The 17145-nt window shown below is 38.3% G+C and overlaps 2 protein-coding genes across 3 annotated transcripts in view; both read right to left on the reverse strand.

Moving 5' to 3' along the window:
- LOC115223771 (regulatory-associated protein of mTOR) overlaps positions 1-17145 on the reverse strand; it is an 84426-nt gene that overhangs the window by 18661 nt on the left and 48620 nt on the right. The window contains exons 21-27 of one of the 2 annotated variants that reach the window (XM_029794432.2): positions 13222-13274; positions 10236-10686; positions 9302-9515; positions 6808-6922; positions 6242-6366; positions 5852-5953; positions 1945-2051 (exon numbers count right to left, since the gene is read on the reverse strand). In XM_029794432.2, the coding sequence (XP_029650292.1) occupies positions 1945-2051; positions 5852-5953; positions 6242-6366; positions 6808-6922; positions 9302-9515; positions 10236-10686; positions 13222-13274 (1167 nt within the window). Of the gene's footprint in view, positions 1-1944; positions 2052-5851; positions 5954-6241; positions 6367-6807; positions 6923-9301; positions 9516-10235; positions 10687-13221; positions 13323-17145 lie in introns of both variants that reach the window. The other variant, XM_029794431.2, reaches the window with a different exon arrangement.
- LOC118767754 (mucin-3A-like) lies at positions 13331-15050 on the reverse strand. Its single transcript, XM_036512855.1, has one exon. The coding sequence runs from the start codon at positions 14373-14375 to the stop codon at positions 13626-13628; it is 750 nt and encodes a 249-aa protein (XP_036368748.1). The 5' UTR covers positions 14376-15050; the 3' UTR covers positions 13331-13625.

Below are 17145 nucleotides of genomic sequence, written 5' to 3' on the forward strand. Positions count from 1 at the left end.
TACTTACTTACAGTTGTATTTTACTGGTAAGGGGTTTATTATTGTACCACTAACTTGAGAATGCAGAACTACAGAATGTAATATTAATTGGTAATAGAAACAAGACAACACCATTTTCTTTGTGCAGACAATTTCATGTGAAGAAGCAGATGTGACACTTCTCACATACATATGCATATATGTGCATATGCACAAACATATATATGCATACATGTACATGCAATGGGCTTACATGCAGTCTCCATTGGCTAATTCTGCTTACAAGGCATTAGTTAAGCATAAGGCAATATGAGAAGAGCCACAGTCATGCCTCACCCCCATTCATTGTCACTACCCTGATTAATTTGCTTTCCTTTCCTAGGATTGTACAGGTAAGGGTGATTGATTGATACATACATACAAACATACATACATACAGACAGACAGACACACAAATATATAAGGTGTTGGTTGGCTGTGTGGTTAAAAAGCTTGTTTCCCAACAACGTGGAAATTATTTATAGTAAGATGCCAACCAAATGGACAGTGACATGGTAGCGGAATGGTACAATAGACAGAACCATAAACGTTACAAGACAGACCCAGAAAGATTGGAAGACAAGTGAGGAGCAAGAAACAACAGTTTAGATATGAAGTATTTAGAACAGAGAGGGAAGCTCAAAGTAAGAGGTTTGTCAATAACAAAAGAATCAGACACTGGAAGTGTTCCAGATTGCAGAGCAGTGGGTCAGTATGGGATAAAGTGTGCTTAGAATAACAATAGCACATTTACCATCAGTGACACCAAGAAAATATTACTATAAGTCACTGAGTATTAAAAATGCATAAAAAAAGACAGACAATCTATCCCAGGTGAAACCAACAGGGATACCAGCTACTGAGGTGGACAGCTGTATAACTGAAAGCATGATTAAGAATATGAAGGTAGGGAAAGTAGCTGAATTGTCAGGAATGCTGAAAACTGGCCAAGTAGAGCCTGCACAAGTCACTCACACAGTGCATCAAATGGTACAGGGAGGTATCACATCCAATAACTAGCATAACACCATTATTAGCAACTGCTAAAAACATGAAGGAGATGCTTTAGAAAGAAGCAACTGCAGAGGCAGCTGGGGAAACTGATGGGGAAAGTTATAAAAAGTCAGAGTAGGAGTTATTGAAAAACTGATTAGGAAGATGAAAATTAACTGAGATGAGATGCAGCTTGGGCCTGTGTCGGAATGAGTACCATTGATACCTTCTTCATAGAAGGTCTTAGCTAAGAATTACTATACATAGCATTCACTGATGTGGAGAAAGTCTTTGACTAAGTACCAAACTCTGTAGTTTGGTGACCACAAAGAGTGGTCATGATAACTGTGCAAGCCACGTACAGAGAAACTGTCAGTAAGGTAAAAGTTGGCAGAGAGTCCAGTGAGGAATTTAGTGTGCGGGTGTGTGTGGGGGTGTAAAAAAATAAACACCAAGTTACAGGAATGTAAAAAATAAAGTCTAAAAACAGATTAGTTCAACACAAAAGCAATAAAATGATGACAAGGAAGGATAGATAAAAAAAGAGAACAAATACGCAGTACAGGTGCATGTAAGCAACAGTAAGAAAATACTGTTTTATCTGTGTTTTCAATTCTTGATGAAGAAGATCCCAAGATGGACTACAAAATTAACTTGTAAGGCCCTCCAAAACCAAAGGAGAGAGATAATTTCAGAAGGTTAATGTTCTGTGGATGAAAGACAAAACAAAATGGTTAGTAGAGAACTAAAGAAGACAGGGCACAATGTGGATGGCAAGAGATGAATGAAATGGGTAGGCTTAAACAGAAGCCATTGGAGACGCAGTATAAGTTGAGTGAGGAGACAGCATTAAAAATGAAACAATAATTTAGAAGGGTAGGAAAAAGAGAAGACATATAGCAACATAAAAGCAGAATGCAACATGACTTTTACCTGTGTTTTCATTTCTCGATGAATGTCCCATATTCTTATGATACGTGCATCACCTGTGGTAAACAATGTCTCAGTGTTTTGGTCCCAACTCACAACTAAACCTGAACCTACAATTAAAGAAAGGTAAATTGTGTTGTTATTGTCAGCCAGGCATTAAAATACCTTTAGATAACAGAATTGTTGTTGTTTAGCTCCAGGTAAGTATTGATTGAGCAGAGCTATGGTGGTAAGAGGCAACAAAATAGCAGTCATTAGAGCATGGCACAGAATGCCTGGAGGTAAACTTGATTTGGTTCTCTGCACTCAATCTAAATCCTTCTATGGTCAACTTTGCCCTTCATCTTTTCATGTAAATAAAGTAGCAATCAATACCAAGTTCAACTCTCTCTCTCTCTTTCAGAATCAGCAGTGTTGCTCAGTGAAAAGAGGACCACTTAAAGAGTCTTTCCTCTTCCAGTAAAGGAGAAAAGACAAGTGAGGAGCTAAACAAACTGATATGCTACTGGGATTGTCTATAGACAGACCAATTGTAAAAATTGTAAGAATCTAATGTGGAATAGAAATAATGAAGATAAAGAAATACAAACAAAAAGCATTCCATCTGTGACCATCCCATCTTACTTGTTTAGACATAATGCTTTTGTGCCTACATAATCTGATGTACACTTCTTTTTTGAAGACAGCAGAATATAATTTGAGAAAGATTTAGCTGCTATTTCTGGCAGATCAAGCACCCACACAGAAAAGCTCTCTTGTTGGTTCATTCTTTTGTTCAGAACCTAGGTGAACACTATTCCTGCAGGCCTATGATCAGAGATACTTCAGAGGCAAACGTTTAGGGTAATCTACGCTAGCTAATGTGTGCCTGATTTTTTTTCAAGAGAACACAGTGTGCTTATTGATGCTATTTCTAGCAGAGCAACAACTGCACAGAGTTTTCTTCATTGACTTACATAGCTAGAGAATTACTGTTCAGCCCTAGGTTGACTGATTAGACTCATGGTTGAAGGCACAACTGCGATTGTCTTATCTTTTTTTTTTACAGATGCAGTATAACAGTACACCAGGAATCAGACAGAGCTTGGACAAATGGTTAAGTTCACTTTGCAATCACAAGGTACTAGGTTCAATCCTACAGCATGGCATCTTGAGCAGGTGTCATTTAGCATAGCCTTGGGTCAACCCAAGTCTTATGAGTAAAATTGGGTAGATTGAAACTGTGAGGAAGCCTTTCATGAATTGTAGCTGTAATTGAAAGGTCCAGCCTTGTCACACACTGCCACACTATTCTGCTTGAGAGTTACATTAAGAGAGCACATCAAAGGAATACTCAGCCACTTACACACTGATTCAATTAGCTGGTCGTTTAGTTGATCCAACAACAGAACACTCATACATCAGAAGTGACAGGGATACGTTCATTAACAATCACATTGGATGCTATTTCTAGCATTGTTAAATGACTGCAAGAGACCTCCTCATTGGTTTGCACACACAGGAAAAATAAATGAACAATGAGATGTGGCCTACAGATATATATTTCCCCAGACACTACATATTCCATGCCTCCAAATATTCAAAAATTATCCCACCCACTTTATTTAAAAAGACAATAGTGTGTGTAATGTGTATACATTATATGCGTGTGTATGTATATATATATATATATAGTATATGAGAAAAGTGAGAAAGGAATGAACAATTATATTACGAACACCAATAGCTTACAACTGTTTCCACTATAAGATGTGGTGGACTCATAGTTGAGTGCCTGGGTGCCTTACAGTTTCATCAGAGCTTCAAATATGAAGTGCAATTTATTTGGAAAAAACAAAAACATTTAAGCACATATATATGCAGGAAAGCATTACTAATGCAATAGCATATATGTGGAAGATGGAGACCAATGACTCTTCCCACAATTAGAAATATATATATATATAGAGAGAGAGAGAAAGAGAGATTGGTATGTGAATGTCAGCCAATGTATAACAGTCTGTACATATCAACATCAACCAATTAAAACATCATCATCATTGTTTAAGGCCTGTTTTCCATGCTGGCATGGGTTGGATGGTTTGTCAAGATCTGGCAAGCCTCAGGGCTGCATCAAGCTCTAATGTCAGCTCTGGCAGAGTTTCCAAAGTTGGATGCCTTTTCTAACACCAACCATTTTACAAAGTGTACTGCACGCTTTTACGTTTTGTTCCACCAGCACTAATGAGATCACCAGGTAATTTACAAGACAAAGAAAGAACAAGAAAAGGAAAAAGACCCCTTGATTAAGTAGGGCAGAGTATCTAAGAGGAGGGGAGGCGGCTTTAGACCAGGTGCTGGGAGGTACAAGTAAAGGTGTCTTACGAGAGAGAATATACATGGCTACCGTGCATCATATAAGGGAAAGGCACACGGCTTACTGGTTAGGGTATTCAGCTCACATTCAAAAGATGAGTTGTGTCCTTGAGCAAGACACTTTATTTCTCATTGCTCCAGGCTACTCAGCTGGCAGAAATAAGTAGCCCCTGTAATTCAAAGGGCCAGCCTTGTCGCATTCTGTGTCATGCTGAATCTCCCAGAGAATTACATTAAAGGTACACGTGTCTGCAGAGTGCTCAGCCACTTGCATGTTGATTTCACAAGCAGTCTGTTCTGCTGATTGAATCAACTGGAACCTTTGTCCTCTGATAACTGAGAGAGTAGTGCCAGGTTAGAAGGAAATAGCTGGTAAGAAGATAAAATGGTAGTGATGGGATGCCAAGGAGCAAGGTGAGCTTAAGAGAGGATACAGACAGTCAGGAAGCAGAAGGCAGGAAATGGGTTTATAAGGGTGAGAGAGGAGAGTAACAGATGGTTAGAAATAGGGGTAAAGGTATATGTAGAGATAAGTGATGAACAAATTTAAGGGGCAGCTTGATAGGAAATATTAGTATAAGAATGATAATGAGAATGAGGGATGGAAGTGCTTCCTGAGTGTGTGAGGGGGGAGAGTGGTGCCAAGAATAGGGGATGTAATATGTGCTGAGGAGAGATGGATGCTAGGGGAATTCGGTTAGGGAGATGAGATGGGGAGGGATGTACAACAGTGTGTATATATATCAGCAACAACCAATGTATAACGGTGTGTGTGTACATATATATATATAAAACATTTACCTTTACTTGTTTCAGTCACTGGACTGCAGCCATATATATAATCTTAAAATAAAAAACCACAAATCTTGTAAATACACCTCAAAAGACAACTGACAAACAGTCGTTTGCAGCTTGATAAAAGGTGGAATGAATTATTTCTTCCAGGAAGATACATGGCATATTTTATAAATATGCCTGTCCAAGTATCATAATGAAGCCATTAGTAGCATTTTCGGTTGTGTATTTAATTTGATATATATATATATATATATATATATATATGATGGGGAGCTGAAAAGTTCTTGGCTTTAAGGGTATCAGGAAAAGCCTGGTTAGAGGCCCAACCTTCCAAGTTCTTACGGGGCTTAGAAAAACTGAAGAACTGCAATAAGTGAGTGAATCTGAGAGGGGAATATGTTGAATAAGATCATAATTAATTGATCTTTCTGTATTTTCTTTTACCCAAAGCCAGGCCATGGGGAAAATAAGTTGGGAAACACTGCACTAGTGATTCCACCAATTCACAGCTGGCCTTAAATAAAGACAGCTGTGATGGTAGTGAAAAGGTGGATGGCAATGTGAATATGAAAAGGAAGTAGGACTGGAAATTGAGTCTAAGCTAAAGACAGCAGTGACTGTAGCAATGACAGTGATGGTAGTAGAAATTATTATGATAACGATGATGATGATGTTGAAAGTGATGATGATGGTGATTGTTGTGGTAGTGGCAATGGTCACTGTGGTGTGCACCAGTGATCAGCAAAAGTATACCTACCTCGATGTAAAGGCAACATCTCTGAGAGACCCTGAAATGCAGTAACCAATTCCTGTTTGCCCTGCTCACTGTAGTGTCGCCACACTCGTATAGAACCATCGTCTGAAGAAGAACATAAAAAATATTAGCAATACAGACTTTAAAAAAAATGAGCAAACACAGAAACTCTGCAGATACCATGACAATAACAACAACACTGACTCTAGCAACATTAAGAAAACAGCAAGTGTAGCTCAAACTGTAACTGTTGTGGACAGTGTCAATACTGATAACCGTAACGAGAGTATTTTGTATATAATTGCAATGATGATGATTATAAGGAAGAAGAAACGAGGCAACTTACAGATTACAACAGAATGAAATGTCAAGAAAGAATAATATTTTCCTTACCTGAACCACACATTAACAAAGCCTGGTCATGTGGGTTGATGAACTCCATTGAAGTTATACGACAGTTCTTTGGATGGCAACTGTTCACATGGCTAAGCTGGATACCCTGTTCCCAGTCCCATATACTGGAGAAAAATAACAGGAAATATTATAAACATTTACACACACACAGACACATATATAACTAGCAGCTAAGCCCAGCATAAGCATTTGACTTGTTTGGGCACACTTACATTAAAAAATAATTTTAGAATGACTTTTTCTGTCAAAACACTAAAAATAATTGACCAAGAATAAGTATTACATTTGACAAAAAAATTTGATCACTAAAGGGGTAATCACTTCAGGAAATATGGGACACATTTTTATACAGATTTTCCAAGACAAAGGACACGGGATAATGTCCAACAGTATATGCATTATTGCAGAAATGTCCAGCCCATGACAACATGGAACAAAAACGGCTACTGGAAAGATGATAACCAATAATTATTAAACAATTCATACAAAAACAAAATAATGGAAATAAAAAAACAAAATTAAAGTAATCCCCACCACTTTCTTACCTGATATTGTCCTTGTCAGCAACTGCTAGGTGGGCCTCATAAGGGTGGAAACGCAGTACAGCAGGACTTCCTGAGTTCTTATTGACGAATATTTGATCATCAAACCGATTGTGGCCTGAAACATGGTTCAAATGAAGAACAGTGAAATGTTCCTATGACAACATGAAACAAACAAATAACAAGTAATAATATTCCATTTCAGTAATTTGGATGATCAGAAATAAATAATCCTTTCAATGGAAGAGAAACTGGAGGAGTCAATCAACATTCTAAGCTACCAAAAAACAGTGCTTTAACCCTTTAGCATTTAATCCAGCCTAAATAGTCTCCCTGTTTTATGTCCAAACCAGCCATATCTGGTCTCTTGTACCTACATTGCAATGTCATTCTCAAAATAGATAATCACAACATCAAAATCTTGAAGTTATGAGATAATGAATGATAAATTCAAAACAATGTGAATAAATTAGTATTACATTTGACAAGAGTAATCTGGATACTTAAAGGGTTAGCCACAAACTAAATATCAAGGTACAAGCATGAAAATATGGTTAACCAATTGGACTGTTGTTAACATCTCTCGTGCAAACAAGAATGACACCTATTATCATCCAGCCATAACTGAACTATAGGCTTTACCTGGAAGCACAAATTAATGCTGGTATTACATTATTTCAATTCTCAATGGTGTGGAAGCAAGGTCTAGAATTGAAGGGCCTTAGAGTCAACATAGCAAAAACCAAATTCTTAATAAGTAGGAAGGCAGGCAAACCACAAATCCCTTCAGATATATGGCCCTACTCAATCTGTTGAAAAGGCATAGGTAGAAACTCCATAAGATGTACCCAGTGTAAGATATGGACACATAAGTGGTGCAATAAACACTGAAAATGTGCAGAAAACAGCTTCCATCACATTCCAAGGGGAAAAACTAGAAGTAGCTGATAGCTTCCATTATCTAGGTGACCAAGTCAGTAGTGGGAGTGGATACTCTGAAAGTGTAGCTGCTAGAATAAGAATAGCATGGGCAAAGTTCAGAGAGCTCCTACCTCTGCTGGTGACAAAGGGCCTCTCGCTCAGAGTAAAAAGTACATTGTATGATGCATGTGTGCAAACAACCATGCTATACAGCAGTGAGACATGGGCCGTGACTGCTAAGGACATGAGTAAGCTTGCAAGGAATGAAGCCAGTATGCTCCACTGGATGTGTAATGTCAGTGTGCATACGCAACAAAGTGTAAGCGCCCTGAGAGAAAAGTTGGACATAAGAAGCGTTAGATGTGGTGTGCAAAAGAGACGACTGTGCTGCTATGGTCATGTATTGCAAATGGATGAGGACAGCTGTGTGAAAAGTGTCACTCTAGCAGTAGAGGGAACCTGTGGAAGAGATAGACCCAGGAAAACCTGGGATGAGGTGGTGAAGCACAACCTTCAAACATTAGGCCTCACTGAGGCAATGACAAGTGACCAAGACCTTTAAAAATATGATGTGCTTGAGAAGACCCAGCAAGCCAAGTGAGACCATAACCGTGACCTCACTTCAATCATTGGACAATAAACTGTGCTTACAAAGACCTGTTGAGTCAAGTGGAGTCATTGTCACAGCCGATGGCAATAACACCTGATTGGCACCCATGCCAGTGGCATATTAAAAGCACCATTCAAGTGTGATTGTTGCCAGTGTCACCTGACAGGCTCCTATGCCAGTGGCACATAAAAAAACACCATTCGAGAGTGGTCATTGCCAATGCTGCCTGACTGGCTCCTGTGCTAGTCGCATGTAAAAAGCACCATTTGAGCATGGTCAATGCCAGTACCACCTGACTGGCCCTCATGCCGATGGCACGTAAAAAGCACCCACTACATTCTCTGAGTGGTTGGCATTAGGAAGGACATCCAGCTGTAGAAACTTTGCCAGATCAGATTGAAGCCTGGTGCAGCCTTCTGGCTCACCAGCCCTCAGTCAGACCATCCAACCCATGCCAGCATGGCAAGCGGACGTTAAACAACGATGATGATGATGTCTCATCAAAGATCACAATACAATAACAGATATAACAAGATTTGAACTTTTGTACACTACAACAATATTGCTTTCACTACCACTCTGTATAGTTGATAAAAATCAACCCCAGTTTTTGACTATTTCCTATTTTATTAATCTTGGATAGATAGAAAGTAAAGTTGACCAAAAGGGTTATTTGTAACTAAACACCTCAAAGCGTTTTATCCAACACTCTGCTGTATACTTCAGCTATATGTTTAAGTTTATCTCAATTGAGAAGATAAAAACGAAAATGAGAATTAAGGAAGGTGAGGAAGAGAAAAGTGAAGAGGGTAGAATAAAGAGATGCAAAGGAAGAGACAGACAGGGAAAGGAGAAGAAAGTAGGGAAGAAAAAGGAGGAAAAGATGGAGAAGACAACAGAGGTATAGAAGAAGAGGGAGAGGGGAGGCAGGAGAGGAGGAAAAATGAGAAAAGGATTGAAACTCACCAGCTTTGAACTGTTCCACTTTAGCTTCATTCCTGACTGTAGCATTGCGTTGGAAACGGTAATCCCGTTCCATTGATAACTTGCTTTCGGGGTCACCTTCATCTCCAGGTTTCAATGGTTGCGCAAAATACTTGCTGCTCCACTTGAAGAATTGGGTTGTGACCAATGGTTCTTTAAACTCCTTATTCCCTGGTTCATCTTTTTTATCATCAACCTAGCAGGAGAAAAACCATTTCATACCGTCCATAACAGTCACTAACAAACAAGTCTCTTTTGAGAAAGGCATGAATTTAACCATCTCACATCAAAGTCTAATAATTCTGAAGATTTTGTTATTCTTGGTGATGGTGGTATCTTATATCTTGAGTGAACAAACCTATCTATGACCAAAGGTGTACTACCTTGGACTATCCCATCTGTTTGTATATAATATTATACGATCCAATGTATTTTTCTTCATTTAAAACAGTTGGTTACAGAGGTTTGTCTTCTATTTCTAGAGTGATAACAGTGTAGGGACATCTCTTTCAGTTCTATTACAGTAAACCTCTAAGAGTAAGATAAAGATGAACTCACTTCATGTTGTAAAGTGGTTAATGAATCATAAAAACCATAACAAAACTCATGCTGTATGCAATAACAACAAAGACTAGCCGATTTCTGTCACTGTGTGTGCATCAGACGACAAAGGGCTACAGTAAATGGCAAGATTGTGCTGAAGATTCAGAGATGGAATGCTGAAACAGTCCCACCTAACCCATGCCAGCATGAAAGACATAAAGTGATATTAAGGAAGAACATGGACATCACATTTTCCCCAGTCAACTATAAATTCTGTCTAAACAAATAAATTACTACTACCACCACTACCATTTTTAAACTCACAGTTCAAGCTACATATGACAGATCAATACAAGAGACAGCTTATACTTACATGTCCTGGCCCTTTATCAAACATTTTCCGTGTTGGTAGAAACTGAGCTGAATAAGGGATTAGCTGATTTGCAGGAGATGCTGGGCGATTACGAGAGCCACGCTTTGATGACTTGGCTGAATCACTTTCCGTGCCGTTCGTATCACTGTGTGATGGACTGCGCCGATTCCGCTCACCAGAGTTGTCTCGTCGATGAGTTGTTGAGCCAGCAGATAATGTTCCTTGCTGTTGGCGCCGAAGTTCCTGGGAACTGGTCATGACATTTGCCATATTTGCACCTTTGTTGAGTCCGGAGTCTTTAGTCTGAGATGATGATGAGCTCTTCTTATTTGGACTTGTTATTTCCCTTCTACCTTCCGTTGAGCTTTCAGAATTTTGGCTACGAGGCCGCTTTTCATTGTTTTGGTCAACTTTCATATCAGATTTTGAATCCGGCACATCTGCTGAATGACTGAAAAATATATTTTATTTACAAAATTGGTTCAAATTATTCTTTTCCTTTTAAATCGAACATTGAAAAACTTCAGAAATTGAAAACAAATTTTCAAAATTAATTTGCATATATACCAAATTAAAAAATAATTTTTTTTCCCCATAAAATGTCTGAGAAATATGGCCTTCAGGTTTCAAATATTCCAAAATATGTAATCCATTATTTTCTACCTATTTTCAGCATGATGGATTGGGTTGTTTTTTTTTTAAGAAACAACATTACTGAGACAATTACAAACAACTTATAAGTGGAATAAATTGGAGAGGGGTGGATTTACCAATTGTTTTGACAACTGACATTTGAATATTTTGTTAATCAAAAATTCAAAGATAAAATGGTGCTCTAATATTGCAACAATTTTATCTCATAAAAATGAATTTGAAAAGAAATCACTGAGATAATGATAATCCATTGCCGTTAATTTAGATGAAGGAGCTGAAGGATTTTCAGTGGAAGAATATCCTATTACCATCTTTGGTGTTCTCGTAAGATCTACAGGAATATACAATAAGACAGTTATTTTCAAAAGAGGAGAAATCCTGCTCCATGTGGTACAACTTGTGGAAATTGAAATAGGATAACCAGCTTGCAATAAACTGTTCTGTGACAATGAAATACATTCAGCAGATATTTAAACCACAATATAGGAATTCCATATTTAATCATCTGAACATTTCACTTCTTTATCAAAATAATTGCAAAATAAGCATTTTTTCTAATTATCTAATTTCTTTCACATGAGTAAAATGTGTCCTTGAAATAAAAGAAAATACTGAAGCTAACCAGTAAACATTGCATTTTTTTTTGGGGGGGGGGGACATTGTATTCAGTATAGGATTGAAAGGAACAAATGTTATCTAAATGGTTCCAACCAAATACAATCTCAATAAACAGCTTCTATTGCATATGTACGTGTGTGTGTGTGTGTGGACAGACAGACAGAGATATTAATGTTTGCTTTTATGTTGAGTTACAATAAAAAAAAATGTCTGACATTAAACTGAAGGATTACTGGATACTTTTTGTAGAGTGTACATTTAATATTCTTTAACAAAAGTAAAGAATAGCACTGACAGTGAGTTTGAAGTTTTGAACTACTTAACCCTTTAGTGTTCGCATTATTCCGCCAAAATTAATCCTTTTTTATCCACATTACCTTGAACTAATCAGGCATTATCTTGGAGCTATGAGATTTTGATGAGGTAGCTGTTAATTTTTAAAACGATATTGTAGGGTTGGTGCGAGAGACCAGATCTGGCCAGTTTGAACATAAAACAGGCAGAATACTTTTGGCCGGATACGGCCGGTTTAAATGCTAAAGGGTTAAGACAATGACAGAAGATTCTTGATGGAAGTGCCATGCAATGTGATGCATGTGATTGGAAAACAAACTTGCTGACCACATAACTGTGTATCTACTTTCTACTTAAACATGTGGCAGTGTTTGCTCAATGTATCATCCATGTTCCATGCTGGCATAGGCTGGACAATATATGTTCTTTTGTTTCTGTTTTTTTCATAGAATTTTCTGGTATGAAGAGCATTTGAGACATTGAGACATCTTCATTGATCCAAGTAGCAGGAAGATGAGTGAATCCGAATAGCCTGGAAAGGATAATCAACAGATGGAAACTCTTTCTTACCTCTTTCTTTCTCTCTCTCTATCTCTCTCACATACACACACACACACACACAGACAGAGGATGCATATCTAATTTAACCATCTCTGCAGAACAATCTTGAAATCTAAACTGTACTTGTTCCAATGTTCAACTTTCACTCATGTATGTCAGAAATAAGCAGCAAAGTGGCAGAGTTCTTAGAACACTGAATAAAAATGCCATGTGGTATTTACTCCAGCTTCTTGCATTCTGAGTTCAAATCCTGCCAAACTTAACATTGCCTTTCACCTTCTCAGTAAATGGAATCCCATCAAAGACTGTGTTCTGGTGGAATCACTAGAGAGTTGCTTATGGTATTTGTTCTATCTCTTAGTATTCCGAGTCCAAATCCCACCATGACCAATTTGAAGGACAGACTTAATCTGTCACTCAGTTTAACACCCCCACATGGTCCTTGGGTGTCTTTAGGGAAGTCCCCCAGTCTGTTACAAGTATTCAAGATCAGGTCCAGTTTGAGCAAGTCCCTCCTTCAGTCATGAATGACCATGGGATTGCACCTCGGGTAAGGTTGTTTATGGAAGACCAGCAGTTGCCCAAGCATAGCAGCCTCGCCACTCCACACTACCAATACAGCTTGGCACCAGTGATGTCACAATTCATTTCTACAGCTGAGTGAAACTGGAGCAATGTGAAATAAAGTGTCTTGCTCAAGAACACAACACACAGCTCAGTCCAAGAACTGAACTCATTACTTCATGATTAGAGTCCGACATTCTAACCAGAGCCATGCACCTTCAATAACAATAACAAAAGTAAATAAACATGAATATAAAAAAATGAAAAGAAAAACAGCAACAACAAGACTACTTACTTCCTCATTGCAGCAAAGTTGGAGCCACGACCGGGTGGACTTGATGGTGCGGACTGGCAGGAATTAGAAGAGAAGTGATTTTTAGTCAACGGCTCTGTAGCCTGAAACAAACAAATTTATCAAATCACAGCCTACAGGATCCTCACTTAACTGCTAAGCGCTCGTCAACTGCCTTTTGTTGGGTTAGTAGTAGTAGTAGTAATAGTAGTAGTAGTAGTTTGTGAAGTAATGTTAGTATTAATGGTGTGCTTAGTAGTAGTAGTAGTAGCAAAAAGAATTTGAGAATATGTAGTGATCGTTAAAGTTGATGTTGGTGGTAGTAGTGCTAGTAGCAGCAGCAGCAGCAGCAGCAGTACTTAATGCAAGCAGAAGCAGGAGGCAGGCTTTAAAACAGAGCAGCAAAATTATAGTGATGGGGTGACAATGAGGTCGTGAGAGATAGTAATGAGATTGCTAGAGATGGTAATGAGATTGCTAGAGACGGTAACGAGATTGCTAAAGACGGTAACAAGACTGCTAGAGACGATAACGAGATTGCTAGAGACAGTAACAAGATTGCTAGGGATAGTAATGAGATTGCTAGAGACAGTAACAAGATTGCTAGGGATAGTAATGAGATTGCTAGAGACGTTAACAAGATTGCTAGAGACAGTAACAAGATTGCTAAAGACGGTAACGAGACTGCTAGAGACAGTAACGAGATTGCTAGAGACAGTAACAAGATTGCTAAAGACGGTAACAAGACTGCTAGAGACAGTAACAAGATTGCTAAAGACGGTAACAAGACTGCTAGAGACAGTAACAAGATTGCTAGGGATAGTAATGAGATTGCTAGAGACAGTAACAAGATTGCTAGGGATAGTAATGAGATTGCTAGAGACGTTAACAAGATTGCTGGAGATGGTAAGAAGATTGCTAGAGACAGTAACGAGATTGCTAAGGATGGTAACGAGACTGCTAGAGACGGTAACGAGATTGCTAGAGACAGTAACAAGATTGCTAGAGACAGTAACAAGATTGATAGACAGTAACGAGATTGATAGAGAAAGTAACGAGATTGCTAAAGACAGTAACGAGATTGCTAGAGACAGTAACAAGATTGCTAGAGACAATAAGGAGATTGTTAGGGATGGTAACAAAATTGCTAGAAACATAATGAGGTTGCTAGAATTGATAACGTGACTGCTAGAGATGGTAACGAGATAACTAGAGATGGTAATAAGATTGCTGGTATGAAAGATTAATATAGATGTGTTTATTAATGAGATCCTTTTATTCTTTTGCTGGTTCTAGCTACTGGATTGTATCTATGCTTCAAGGGGTTTTCGTAGGTCATATCAAATCCAGGAGTTACAGTACTCGTTTACTGATATCTAGTCATCAGATGACTGAGTACATCTGAGTTATCACTCTTTATAGAGTTACATGCTCTTTAGGTTCCACAACATATTACCACAAACATACCACAGGTTTCCATAGTTTCCCATTTACCAAATCTTACTCAAGGCTCTATGCAGTGGGATTGAACTCAGAGGCAAAGTGGTAGCAAACTTCTTAACCACTCAGCCAGCTTGATGATTTCCTGCAACCCTGACAGCAATTAAAGTAACAAAGGAGTATTAGCAACTCAGTGTAGAACAAAAATCACGAAGGACTTTGTTCAAAGATCACTGTTTTTTTTTCACTGCTTTCTAGTAAATGTTTACATCCTCGACCCATACCAGCAAAAGATATACATACAGGCACAGCATGGTTGCAAAGAGGTTTGCTTTCCAACCATATGGTTCCAGGTTCAGTCCAACTGCATGGCACCTTGGGAAAGTGTTTTCTACTATAGCCTTGGGCTGACCAAAGCCTTGTGGGTGGATTTGGTAGATGGAAACTTAAAGAAGCTTGTCGTGTGCATGTATGTGTGTGTGTGTGTGTGTGTATCTGTGTTTGTCCCCCTCCACTGTTGGTGTGTTTATGTCCCCATAACTTAGCAGTTCAGCAAAAGAGATCAATAGACTAAGCACCAAGCTTAAAAGAAAAAGCACTGGAATTGATTCATTTGACAAAAAGTTCTTCAAGGTGGTGCCCCAGCATGGCCACAGTCTAATGACTAAAACAAGTAAAAGATCTGCTTTCCAGTTGAAGAAATTATATGTCTGAGAATTTACTGAAGCTGGTTTTGCTGAACAAATGAAGCAATAACACTAAAGTCCCTTCGTTCTTAAGTTATATCCATAACATAGCTGGACATGTCTGCAACTGAATATATGGTCTTGTTCTAAGCCCTCAACTTTTGATGGAATCTTAGGAGCACTATTGTGGCACATGGTATGGCTTGAGTGATTTAAATTTGGCAGCGTCTATCATTCAGCAGGTCTTGAAACAGATTGCTAGAGACGGTAACAATCTTTGCTATTTCCATAACCTCAGGATGAGGGCCGGAGGAGAGCGATAGTAGCGTGCGCCAAACACTACCATAGACATTGTTCACCATAGAGAAAGGGTTGGGGGAGAGAATCTTGCCACCACCAAGCTTCAGACTTGCTTCATCAACCTCAAAAGAATGAACGGTAAAGTTGACCACAGAAGTATTTGAACTCAAAGCATAAAGTACTGGAATAAATACTGCAAAGTAAGCTATTCAAAGCTCTAACACCATCTAAATAGAATATGTAACTCAACAAGTCTCAATTCTGTCCTACCATCTCTGAGTCTCAAGATTCTTAGTTCTAAGCTAAACATTTTCTTCAGTCTATTGCTCACAATTCTCATCCAACACACACACTAATTGTTCATCAGCATTTTTTGCTTTTTTTCTTAGTTTATATCCACTTTTTGATATGGTGTTTGACAGATGGATACTCTGATGAACTTTTCAAACTGCAGAGCAAAACTGAAACTAATCAGTCAGATAAACTAGGCAAGCTGAATTATTTGTCTGCCTCGTGCTCCTCAGGATGGTTGGTGATCTTATAGCAACTGCAACTAATAAGTGTATATATGTGCATGTGTGGTTGTGTATGTCAGTTCTTTGTCTAGGTCTCACAAGAGATGATGCAAAGCATGGAGAAAATATGATTTGCTTCCAGCAAAAGAAAGACACACAATGTCTTTACCAACAATTTCTTTTGATATGATCCTGTAAATATTTGTTCGATTAACTCATCAGACAATGTGAAACAAATAACAGAATGTGCATATACCATGGTATCTGTACAACCATGCATGCCTATGTCACATTTATGTACACATACATCATGATTAATTTTAAAACATTTTTCCATGATAACATTAGCATCTGATACAAAATAAAGCACTATTCTTTCTTGCTATGTGCATGTTTTTGGTGTGTGTATGTGTGTGTGTACTGAAGCTGGTAAACACAAGCATTTACCTAATTATCATATATAAGTATAATCCAGCAGCTGTTGACCAAGGGAAAATCTTTGAGCCATGCTCAAAAGCCTGGTAATCACTAAGAAAAAAAGGAATTCAATAGAGACTAACTTTTATAGTGAAATCACTCAAAGAATTAAAGGAAAAACTATAAACTTGGAATTAAGCCCCAGAATCAAGAGATCTAAAAGAAACAAAGCAAAGAGAAACGTCTTTGCAATAAAGAATCCTACAGCCATCTGGGGAGTGGCCATGCTTGATATGCAAAAAAAAAAAAAAACTGTAAACAGGAATATAGAAATATTGTGCATCCAATGTAAATTATGGGTGTACAGATAGCTGATATACAGAAACAGGGTAACCATGAAATGAAATGACTAAAGAGGTTCCCATAGATAGTCAACAATCTCTATTACCAGGGTGACCTAATCAACAGTGAAAATGGATGCTCGAAAAGAATAGTAGCCCAAGGAAAGATGGGTACAGAGGGTTGAGGGACCTGTTACCTCTCCTGGCATCAATACAGTTTTCTTTTTC

Source organism: Octopus sinensis, linkage group LG24 (genome assembly GCF_006345805.1).
Source record: "Octopus sinensis linkage group LG24, ASM634580v1, whole genome shotgun sequence".
NCBI classification, from domain to species: Eukaryota; Metazoa; Mollusca; class Cephalopoda; order Octopoda; family Octopodidae; genus Octopus; species Octopus sinensis.